The sequence below is a fragment of the Canis lupus genome, chromosome 19, assembly GCF_048164855.1.
Source record: "Canis lupus baileyi chromosome 19, mCanLup2.hap1, whole genome shotgun sequence".
NCBI lineage: Eukaryota > Metazoa > Chordata > Mammalia > Carnivora > Canidae > Canis > Canis lupus.
This window is the reverse complement of record NC_132856.1, coordinates 42,472,690-42,484,775: the sequence shown is the minus strand read 5'-3', so window position 1 is coordinate 42,484,775 and position 12,086 is coordinate 42,472,690. Positions and strand designations below refer to the sequence as shown.

The window sequence follows — 12,086 nt, the reverse complement described above, 5'->3', positions numbered from 1 at the left end:
GGAGCCTGCTTCTCCCTCTGCCTATGTCTCTCCCTCTTTGTGGCTCTCATGAATAAAATCTTTTTTTTTTTTCAAGATTTTATTTATTTATTTATTCATGAAAGACTGAGAGAGAGAGAGACAGAGCGCCAGAGACAAAGGCAGAGGGAGAAGCAGGCTCCATACACCAGGAGCCCAATGTGGGATTCGATCCTGGATCTCCAGGATTGCACCCTGGGCCAAAGGCAGGCGCTAAACCGCTGCGCCACCCAGGGATCCCTGAATAAAATCTTAAAAAAAAAAAAAAAAAAAAGGAGTAAAAGCAGCATATCCAAAATAACATGTTTTTATTTTTTTAAGATTTTACTTATTTGACAGAGAGAGAGCATAAGCAGGGAGAGCAGCAGAGGGATAGGGAGAAGCAGGCGCCCCATGGAGCAGGGAGCCCAACATGGGACTCGATCCCAGAACACCGGGATCGTGACCTGAGCAGAAGGCAGATGCTTAACTGACTGAGCCACCCAGGTGCCCCTGTGGTCTAATTAATCAAAACTTTTGAATCTTCTCACTAGGAAGATGGACTCTGGTCTCTTGGAAAGTGTTGTAATATGGGATGCATTAAGAGTACAGCCATTGGATTTTTTTTGCAATTGAAAATCATCTCTATATACACTGTGTACTCTCTCCAACATACAGTGTGACAAAAGTTGAGTGGAGGGAAGAGTGGGGATGCTTATATACCTGAGATCTCCTTGGAAGGATTAAAAAAAATTCTGGGAGAGGAAATGGGATGTGAGTTGAGCGCGCTCCGGTCCCTTTAATAATCTGTGGAATTGTTCTCTCCTGTCTTCCTGACCTATAAACACGTAATACTGGAGATAAGAATTACAGGGGACTTCCTTTCTTTCCACACTGACAATTCCAAAATAGTTAAAATAATGTCTCTATTATAGATGCAAATAGAAGGGAATCAGTGTCTCAATGAATCTTGACTTGAGGTGGGACCAAGGGTGAAATATTTTAGGTTTTGGCATTTGCTACAGGTTTAGGAAGATCTGTGTGTGGGCTCATGACTTCCCAGCACCTGTCCTATTTCCTTCTGCGGCATCCTCTCCATCAGAGCACAACTGAAACTCCTATCTCCTTTAGGAGCCCGATGTGGGACTCAATCCCGGGACTCCAGGATCATGCCCTGGGCCAAAGGCAGGTGCTAAACCACTGAGCCACCCAGGGATCCCCAGGATCCTTTCCCTTTGAACTGTTGCTTCAATGCCAATGGTTTGGGTAAGCTTTGGATGGCCCTATTTCATCTTGTAAATCAACTTGAATCGCAAGTTTTTGGAGTCAGGGCAGCAAGTAGAAGTCGTTCTGGCCACCCCCAGAGCCATGCCACACAGGAGCCCTTTGGCCTCTTGAAATGTAACCACCCCTATACTGATTTTAGTTGAATATGATTCCTCCAAAGAAAACACAATTCTCTTCAAATCCACAAGAACTAGGCAGAGAACATGGGTTCAGGACTGTTTTTATTTTCAGAGCCTGCAACAGTTGGTCGGCCATGCTGGGTAAGCTGGTCCAATCTGAAGGCCATCCCACCTCCCTTCCCAGGCATTCAACCAACAGAATCCCTACAAACAAGATTAGAGACCAACTGAGATGTGTCCCAATGTGTGGTGAGAGGAGGGGGAGAGGCCTTTCTTTCTTCCCGTTCCCCTCCTCCCCACTTACTTTTTCTAACAAGATTGTTTTATAGCCAAATGCAACTCAAACCCATAACAGCAACAAGCCATCTCCAATACCACTGCTTCCCTCCCTACCCCCCAAAGGAGGAAGCAAAGTAAGCGGGGAGACTGGCTCTTGTGTTTAAGACAAAGCTGGCTACACCCCAATGGAGCAAAGATGGTGAAGAGGCTGGTGCCTATTGGTGGGGATAAGCAGAGACCAGTAGGCCTCCCTGTCCCTCAAATTCAAACATGATAAACCCAAAGTTTTACCTTCAAAATCCACCACGCTGCCTCCTGAGAAACACATTTAATACAGTCATCTGTATGCCAGCACCCATAGCCCTCTCCTAAAGCCCAGGGCTTCCAGCCCCTCTTTTCACCCTTGGGTGGCCCAGCCAACACTGATTTGATACTCCTTGACTCATAAAATGCCTATTTTTAGAAAATTAAAAGCTATTCAAGAGTATCAGAGTAATAGAAGACACTCGGTGTATGCTCCCCTCCCCCATCCCGCAGAGCCCCCCCTGCCCTGGCCCCCACCTACTCTAGGACACCTACACTACCACATTTCAACACTGGCCTGGGGGTGGTCCAATGGAAGCTGTCTGAAGTGCTTTCCTGACTGTGACTCCTATACCAGCCAACGTCACAAGGAGCTGGGGTGAGGAAGAGTAGGGTCACTCCCCCACAGATCTCAGTGGCCTTCGAGGTAGGTCTGGGAGGTTTAGCTTATGTCCTGTAGCCAAGTCGGAGTCCTGTGCCTGATCCTACCAGTACCTCAGTCCTTGGCTTTAAATAGCAGCAGCCCCAGTACCACAGTGCCCCCTGGGGGTGACAGAGCTGGTTCTGTCCCTCAACACAAGTTTGCCTCTTCTCCCCCATATTTTTTTTTTTTTAAAGCAGAGGTAGTCCCTGGGATGATAAAACCCTACCCAGAATGGCAGTATTATGACTTAAAGAAGCAGTTAAATAAAAGTCTCCAGGAGTTTAAAAAAAAAAAAAAAATTAAAGTGATTGATGAAGTTGAATAAATTAAAGATATGGGTTATCCCACAAAGACCATTCCCTTCCCAGGCTGTCTTTGGTATTTGGCCAGCAGCATCTCTGCTCGTGGACTTCTCTCCCCCCCACCACCCCCCAGAGAACAGCACCCAGGAAGGCCCCAGGTGGTCTGTCCGACGGTGGTGGTGGTGGTGGTAAGTCAGAACTTCTTGAAGTGGTACCCAGAACTGCACTGTGGCAGGCGACAGCCCTGGCAGACAGTCACAAGGCAGAAGGAGAAGGTCTTACAGAGACAGAAGAGGCGTGGCCGGCAGGATGTTCCAGCCCCGCAAGTGCAGCAGTAGGGGTCAGGCGCACAAGCCCCGGGTCCTCTCTCCACATGTCACGCCCGTGGCTGGTCCCTTTGCTCAGGTTTCTCTGCAGCCAAGAGGGAAGGGGGGAGGCACAGAGGGCAGCTCAGGCTGCTGCTGTCTGGCATGGCCACCCTCACAGCTTCTTCAGACGGCTGTACATCTCCCTTTTGCTCTTTTCCCCTGCCCAGGTCCGGCTCTTGGTGCGGAACTTCTTCAGGTCTTCTTTGAAGTCCTCATGGTGCATGGGCCGGTAGCTGGGAGGCTCGCAGTGAGACTGCAGACGACAGAGGATGAGATGAGGGGCCCATGCCTCACGCTCCTAAGCCGGCTCTCCCCCCATCTGGGCCTGCGAGGCTGGGATGCGCAGCAGGGCCTAGGACCCTTCTTTGTGTGAGGCAAATCCCCAGACCCCGAACAAGAGACAGCCACGACAAGCACACGGATCTGCCCATCCAGCCTGGGTGAGGGGTGCACCGTGCTCTCCAGAGACCTTGCCTCACCTGGCATTTCAGGAAGAACTCCTTGTACCCGCCCTTCAGGACATACAGCTCCGGGTAGTGGAGTTTGGGATACTCGTTACCAAGCCGATCTCTCTCTCTCACGTACCGGCACCTAGCAGCGAGGAGGCAGGCCAGAGCAAGGTTAGCTCTCCTAACTTGGGGCAACCCGAACTAACGGTACGGTGAGCACAGCAGTGCCGAGCGAATACTCCTGACACACAACTTCTCACTTTCCCAGTCATTCTTAGAAACCAGCATTGAGCTGTGGGTCCCAGGCCACATGTGGTCTTTAGGAAGAGTTCATAGGGAGATGGATGGTCTCTCCCAAGCTGTCCTTCCTCCAGGTTCAATGGCCCTACTGTCTGGCCCCTGCCCAAGGTCCTCTATGCTACCACCCACACCTCATGTGGAGTGACGGCTCCCCATTGCAATCTCCGCTCACCACACCCTCCAGCTCCTCACCACTAGGGTCCCTCCCTCACTTCCTAACTAAGCCAGCTGCTTTCTTCCTGTGGCTTTTAAATAGGCAGAGCTTGGGATGCCTGGGTGGCTCAGTGGTTGAGTGTCTGCCTTTGGCTCAGGGCATGATCCCAAGGTCCTGGGATCAAGTACCTCAGCGGGCTCCTAATAGGGAGCCTGCTTCTGCCTCTGCCTTTGTGTGTCTCTCATGAATAAATCAAAAATTTAAATAAATAAATAAACAAGCCAGCCAGCCAGCCACCCAGCCGAGCTTGCTCCTGCCTCAAGGCACCTACTTGTACTCCTGCATGGAATACTAAATACTCTCACTAATACCCTCACCTGGCAGTGGCTTCTTACCTACCAACCCTTGGTACAAAAGCCAAAATCCTTACAGTGGCCCCCAACTGGGTACCCTGCCCCTGCCTCCTCCCCCATCAGCCTTTACTCCAGCCACTCTGGCCCCCTTGCTGCTCCTCCAAACTTCCTGGGAGCACCCACCTCTCATCTTATTTGTCTCTGAAATACCTTCTAACACAGAGTAGTTAACATATTATTTATTATATTTGTCTGCTCCTGCCCAGTATGAAATGCAAGCTCCGTGAAGGCAGGGCTTTTTGTTCTCCTACATTTTGCTGTTCTCCACAGTAATCAGAACACTATTTCGCATGTGAGAGGCAATGGGAAGTACCTGTAGAGTGAGTGAACGTTAGTCCTCACCCAAATCCTACCCCTTCATGTGATCACAGTTTTGTGCTTAATGTAGGACAAGTCCTTGTCCTCAGGAGGTTGGTGGGGAGACAAGTTCCTGTTGTAGTTATGTGTGTAATTCTATGTGTGCTAATGCAGCAAAACAGAAGCTGCTGATGAAGTCAGGTGAAGCACATGTGGGCAAATGGCCTTTTTCTTTTCTTAAAGAAAAAAAAGATTATATTTGAGGGACGCCTGGGTAGCTCAGTGGTTGAGCATTTGCCTTCAGCTCAGGACGTGATCCCAGAGTCCCCAGATTGAGTCCCACATCGGGCTTCCTGCAGGGAGCCTGCTTCTCTCTCTGCCTCTCTGTCTCTCATAAATAAAAAAAAATAAAATAAAATAAAATAAAATTAAATTAAATTAAATTAAATTAAAAAAAAAAAAGATTATGTTTGAGCAAGAGCATGTGCGAGCAGGGAGGAGGGGCAGCCGAGGGAGGGAAATAATCTCAGGCAGACTCCCCGCTGAGCATGGAGCCCACATAGGGTTCCATCTCACAATTTTAGCATAGTCTGACACTTAATAGACTGAGCCACCCAGGCGCCCCCGTGTGGCCTGACTTTAGAACTGGTTCAAAATGAAAAGTGCACAAGGATCCAGGCCTAGGGGCCCATGAAAAGTCTACCTTGTCCTACCCCAATCAAGGCTGCATTCCACCCTGCCTCAGCCCTCACCCCCGTCTCCAGCTGGCCCTCTGTACTCCCAGCACCTACCATACTAGCCAGAGACAGGGCTGGGCTGGAGAAGGCCTAAAGCCCTTGGCCACAGAAACTGATAGGTCAAGCCTATAAAAAGCCATACTCAAGGAAGCTGTTCATCAAATTGACTGCTTAATAGATAAGGATTTGGGCACACATCTGCTACACATGAATTTGAAATTTCACAAAAGTGAACATTTACAAGTCATGTGCGCAGGCTAAGGCATGGAAATGATTCAGGATGTGGGAGAGGGTGCTTGCTCGGTATACTGAAGTACGCCCTGAGGGTGAGCCATCCATTGCCACATCCCACCAGTCAACGCAGGCCTGAGCCGCAGAGCCCAGTTTCATGCAGTACTCACATGCGAGGGCCTCGCTCAGAAGAGAACTCGCAGTGGAACACGACAATGACACGCTTGCCATCGGTAGGTACAATGGGCTTCTTTAGTAAGAAGTCCTCAACCTCCTCTTCCATGTGCAAGTTCACTGCACCCTGTGAAGGCACCAGAGACTCTTGGAACCTGGGCATAACATACTTGCCAATGATTCTTCTGTGAGAGTCACCTATAATTGGGCACCTCATATTCTGTTATGACTATGGCAGACAGGAGTGGTATTTATGAATTCGGAACTTTTGAAAGCTACTAAGACACTGGCAAATGCTAATGTTGTATTTAATGTACCCTTTTATTGTATTTCAACACTATTTTATTGGTTAAAAGATGAAGTTGGCACAACCAATTACTTTTTTCCTGGGAAAGCATGACCCAACACCTGCCCTCCACCCTGCAGCTTAATTCAACTACAGACTTAGAGGCACCACTAAGTATGGCATAGATTAGGACATGTCACCAGACTGGCTTCTGGTCAGAAGCCTTGGGGTGCCCAGGCCTGGCTTAGAAATCAGTGGGCACCACCTAGAAATGCCCTTGATGGTGATGGTGTGAAGCAAAGGACAGGCAGCATTTGCTGTACAATGTGGTGAAGAGCAGTGTAGGGCAAGGAACGTTCTTCAGTGCACTAGGAATCAAATTGTCTTTTAAAAAATCTCATAACCAGGGCAGCCCTGGTGGCTCAGTGGTTTAGCGCCACCTTCAGCCCAAGGCGTGATCCTGGAAACCCGGGATGGAGTCCCTTGTTGGGCTTCCTGCATGGAGCCTGCTTCTCCCTCTGCCTGTGTTTGTGTCTCTGCCTCTCTCCCTCCCTCTGTGTGTGTGTCTCTCATGAATAAATAAAATCTTTAAAAAAAAAAAAAAGAATATTATGTGTGAAATTAATATTAATATTAAAAAATTAAAATCTCATAACCAGCACATGAGCTATTAAGTAGCCAGGTGTTACCACCTCTTTCCTTTATTTTACGTTTTAATTTTATTTTATTTAAAGATTTTATTTATTTATTCGTGAGAGACACAGACAGAGTCAGAGACACAGGCAGAGAAAGAAGCAGGCTGCATGCAAGGAATCTGATCTGGGACACAATCCCGGTACTCCAGGATCACACCCTGGGCCGAAGGCAGATGCCCAAATGCTGAGCCACCCAGGTGTCCCTTATTTTTATTTTTTTAAAATAGGCTTCAATCCTGAGATCAAGACCTGAACTGAGATCAAGAGTCGGACGCTTAACCATCTAAGTCACCCAGGCACCCCGACCATCCCACACCCTTTTAAAAATCACAAATTCTGGGACGCCTGGCTCAGCATTTGGGTATCTGCCTTTGGCTCAGGGCGTGATCCCCTGGTCCTGGGATCGAGTCCCACATTGGGCTCCCTGCATGGATAAATAAGTAAAATCTTAAAAATAATAAATAAAAGAACCCATACCTTGATGTGGCCTCCCTCATATTCATACGGGTACCGGCAATCAATGATAACAAATTCTTTAATGAGGTTGGCAAACTTGCCGTTTAAAACAGATGCCATCTGTGGAGAGAAAACCCAGGAGAATCAACTTTGGTTGTCAGGAACAACTAGAACCAAATACCTCATGGGTGACAGGATCCAAAAAGATGACTTACAATTTCTGGAGAGATGTATTTTAAATCCTGATGCTTCCCAGCAACTGTATGAAAGAGATAACCCTTAAAGAAAAAAAAATTTTTTTTAAGCAAATCTCAAGGCTGATAAATGTAACAATTATAAGCACACCAGCAATTACTCATTAAGGCAACTGGCTGAATCAAGAGCTCACCCATCCCCATGGCCATTGGCAAGGTCATTATGACAAATATAACCAACAGTTTCAATTCAAGTGGAAGGTTCCACCAATGGGGACACAGTCTTTGCTCCTTCTTCCATTCAGATGGAGTTGTTGCCTATTTTCAACCCCCTTATGTGTCCCTATTTCTTCAAAACTCACCTGGCTGAAATATGAAATATGGCCCAGACCCATACCTTCCACAATCTTCTAGGTGAGACAACTCCCTTTTATTTCTTCCAGGCTGCTCACACTGCCCTCAATAAACTTCCATCTACTGTGTAGTCGACAGCATGACAGGTCTTACTGACCACAGGATAAGTTGTTTGAGAGAAGGAACTGGGACTTAATTTTGGAATCTTTGCTTAACATGTAATAGTGTTTCAACAAATGTTAGCTAAACCAATGATGCTCTGGTAGCCTTCACATCTATCCTATGTGTCTAAACAAGCTGCTACTGATACATTCCCTGTCCCACCCTCATATTTCACCACAGCCCAAAGACAGCTAACTCTTCCACTCAGCAAATCCATACATATCAGGCCATCAGCAGATCTCCCTCTGCACTCCCCTGAGGGCCTTCTCCTTCAAAGGCTATACTTCTCTGGACAACAGAGAAATTAAATTCATCAACCTTGGATATTCCAAGATAACCTTTGGATATACAATTGTGTAGTAAGGCTACAGGTTTATTCTTATTTCTTTGTACTTTACTGCATTACTATTTTTATAATCAGAGCCTGGCCTTTGTGTTGGAGTCAAGGTGGCTGGTGGGTAGCTTCCTACTTCCTCTGATTAGTACCAGTAAGGTCTATAGTCCCACAGAGACCAAGATACGTCTGATCATGAGTCTGTTTCCTTATCTTCAAAAACTTTAAATTGTGTCCCCTTAAGGGCATTGCCAAGAGCCACCGAGTGAGGGAGAAAGGCAGGGGAGCCTTCTAGGAAGCACTTAAAGCCCAAATTACCTAGTCAGAGCAGCTCTCCTTGCATCTACTTAGAATTACCTTGGAGAAGTCTCCTATAAGATCCCTTGGGTCATTATCCAAAATGTTCTCAATGGTCCCTTTCGGGGAAGATATCAGGGATAAAGACTGATGTAGAATCTGTAACAAATCAGAGGTAGAAAATGAGGCCAGGGTTTTGAATAGGACTTTTGAAAACATTCACCTAGAACATGTCACCAGGAGGAGAGTGACAGGGCAGCCCGGGTGGCTCAGTGGTTTAGCGCCTGTTTTCAGCCCAGCAGGGTCTGATCCTGGAGACCCGGGATCGAGTCCCGTATCAGGCTTCCTGCAAGGAGCCTGCTTCTCCCTCTGCCTGTGTCTCTGCCTCTCTCTGTGTCTCTCATGAATAAATAAAATCTTTAAAAAAAAAAAGAGAGTGACATGTAAATGTCTATATTTAGCAAATAAAACATTTTCTTTATTTGATTGAAAAAGAGAATATGGGTCACTGGCTAGGTCTACTATTATTTTAGCATCTAACTGAAATGTTCTGAAACTAAGTTTTCCTTTTCTACCTTTTTTTAAAAGGGAAATTAAGGGGCACCTGAGTTGGTTCAGTCAATTGGGAATCTGATTCTGGGGTCCTGAGATCGAGCCCTGCGTTGGCTTTCCTGCTCAGTGGGGAGCTTCTTCTTCCTCTCCCTCGCAAATGTATGTTTTCACTCACTCTGCTCTCTCTCGCAAATAAATTTTTTTTTTTAAAAAAGAGGGGGAATTAAAATTAAGGCTGAGTCTAAAATAAGTATTTTTTTGCTCTATCCACTGAGGTACAATGAGCATTCCTAAAGGATACCATGGTCTCCAAATACTATTTTCCACTAAAAGAAACCAGGGCTTGGCACGGGTTTCTCAGCAGTTAAGTGCCTGCCTTTGGTTCAGGGAGTGATCCTGGAGTTCTGGGATCGAGTCCCACATGGGGCTCCCCATAGGGAACCTGCTTCTCCCTCTGTCTGTGTCTCTGCCTCTGTCTTGAATATATAAATGAAATCTAAAAAAGAAAAAAAAAAAAGAAAAAAGAAACTAGGCTTTGAGGGTGTCTGGCTGGCTCAGTTGGTAGAGCATGCAACTTTTGGTCTCGTTTTATTTATTTTTTTTGAAAGATTTTATTTATTCATGAGAGACACTCCCACACAGAGAGAAGCAGAGACGCAAGCAGAGGGAGAAGCAGGCTTCATGCAGGGAGCCTGATGCGGGACTTGTGATGTGGGACTTGATCCCAAGACTCCAGGATCACACCCTGAGCCACCCGGGTATCCTTCGATCTCCACATTGCGTGTAGATGACTTAAAAAATAAAATCTTAAAAAAAAAAAAAAAGAAAGAAAAAAGAAAAAGAAAGAAAGGAACAAATAAACCAGGGTTTTTGAAGTGACTGACTCCAGGTTGGGATAAGAAATGTATAATATAAACCTGGAATGCCTTATGATAGTAGCAAGGAAGCTATTAGACTAGTAGAGTGATGTCAAAAGGGTTAGTCATGGGGAGGTAAGGATTTCTTTTAAGTAGGACACAAAAAGCACTAAACATAAAATAAGACCGATTAATTGAAATACATTTAACAAGTCCAGAAATTCTGCTCATCAAAAGAACAGTATTAAGAGACAAGGCAAGCCAGAGTGAGAAGATAAACAATCTTTAAAAGAATCCTCTCTGGGGCAGCCCCGGTGGCGCAGCGGTTTAGCGCGGCCTGCAGCCCAGGGTGTGATCCTGGAGACTTGGGATCGAGTCCCAGGTTGGGCTCCTTGCATGGAGCCTGCTTCTCCCTCTGCCTGTGTCTCTGCCTCTCTCTCTCTCTCTCTGTATGTCTCTCATGAATAAATAAAGAAAATCTTTAAAAAAATAATTAAATAAAAGAATCCTCTCTGAATGTATACAGTACTTCCACAAATAAGAGATAACCCAATAGAAAAATGGGCACATTCACTTGGACTAGCAATACAGAGAGGGAAAATCAGGGAAATAAAAACTAAAACCGCAGACACTGTACACTCACCAGAATGGACACATAAAATAGATGATTCTCACAAAAGTAATGCTGAACAAGAGAATCCAGACATAAAAGAAATACATACAGTAGGACTTCAAGTTTATACGATTTGAATACAGGCAAAGCTCAGCTATAGCAACAGAGTTCAGATCAGTGTCGTTGAGGGAGAGAGCACAGGAGGGGCTCTGGGCTGCTGCTAATGTTCTTTCTTGGTCATGGTTGGCATTTACGGAGATATATTTATTTTAAAGAAAGGGAGCATGCATTTTGCCTTTCCCACAAGTGACCAAAGAGTTTGATGCACGGAAGTTTCTCTTTGAGGTACATTCTGCCAATAAATGAAGAATGACAGAACTTTCTAAAAAAAATTATTAAAAAAAAAAAAAAAAAAAAGAATGACAGAACTACAGGATCACTTTTTTGAAACCTTGGTTAAATGAAATCTAGGCAATCATCATCAATGACTTCCCAGCAATGTGTCTCCTGATCAAAGTAAACAAAATCCCCCATGAGATATTCATGCCAAAGAAACTGAATCTCAATCTCATCAAGTCTTCCTAGTGTTTAGAGGTTTATGGGCAATAAAAAGGAGAGAAGACAATATTAGAAGATCCCATAGGACTGTGGGAACTTCTACAAGGCAACTGGCCTGAGTTCTTCAATCACTAAATTTCAAGAAGGAAACAAAAAGATGGGAGCACAGGAGCCCAAATAATAAGAGACCTAGTGACCAATCGCAATGCACAGATGTTATTTCAACCCAAATTTGAAATGCATTTAGGAGACCATTAAAAATGATACTGGGGCACCTGGATGGCTTAGTCAGTTAAGTGTCTGACTTGATTTCAGCTCAAGTCATGATCTCAGAGCTGTGAGATAAAACTGTGTCAGGCCTACTTAAGATTCTCTCTGTCCCTCCCACTGACTCTCCTTCCATAAATGAATGAATGAATGAATATATAAATGGGGGAGGGGGTAAATATACTAAATGTACATAGGTTTTTGCCCTAGCAACCCCATTTATTCCCCCCAAAATAAGCACGAAAGGACAGTGAATATTGTAATTGTTTATAGCATTTGAAAACTAGAAACAGGGAGGGACGCCTGGGTGGCTCAGCAGTTGAACGTCTGCCTTTGGCTCAGGGTGTGGTCCCGGGATCGAGTCCCACATTAGGCTTCCTGCATGAAGCCTACTTCTTCCTCTGCCTGTGTCTCTGCCTCTCTCTCTTGCTCTCTCATGAATAAATAAATAAAATCTTAAGGAAAAAAAAAAAAGAAAACTAGGAACAATCTAAATTTTAATCAACAGGATCATAACAAGGATAACAAGATCATAACAACAGGAACATAACAAGGATCCTCATGCAGCTATTTAAAAATTACAAAAGTCTGTTCCCCCAAGCCAAAGCACTGGGAAAAAGGCAGCCT

The 12,086-nt window shown here is 45.5% G+C and overlaps 1 protein-coding gene across 6 annotated transcripts in view; it reads right to left on the bottom strand.

The window, feature by feature from the left end:
• Positions 1 to 1,488: 1,488 nt before the first annotated feature.
• The window catches only part of CDC25A (cell division cycle 25A), a 25,417-nt gene continuing 14,819 nt past the window's right edge, over positions 1,489 to 12,086 (bottom strand). For all 6 annotated transcript variants that reach the window (XM_072786364.1, XM_072786365.1, XM_072786362.1 and 3 more), the window contains 6 exons: positions 8,673 to 8,771; positions 7,487 to 7,549; positions 7,293 to 7,391; positions 5,831 to 5,961; positions 3,559 to 3,670; positions 1,489 to 3,332 (listed from right to left, as the gene is read on the bottom strand). In XM_072786364.1, the coding sequence (XP_072642465.1) occupies positions 3,192 to 3,332; positions 3,559 to 3,670; positions 5,831 to 5,961; positions 7,293 to 7,391; positions 7,487 to 7,549; positions 8,673 to 8,771 (645 nt within the window). In that variant the 3' untranslated portion in view covers positions 1,489 to 3,191. The remainder of the gene's footprint in view (positions 3,333 to 3,558; positions 3,671 to 5,830; positions 5,962 to 7,292; positions 7,392 to 7,486; positions 7,550 to 8,672; positions 8,772 to 12,086) is intronic.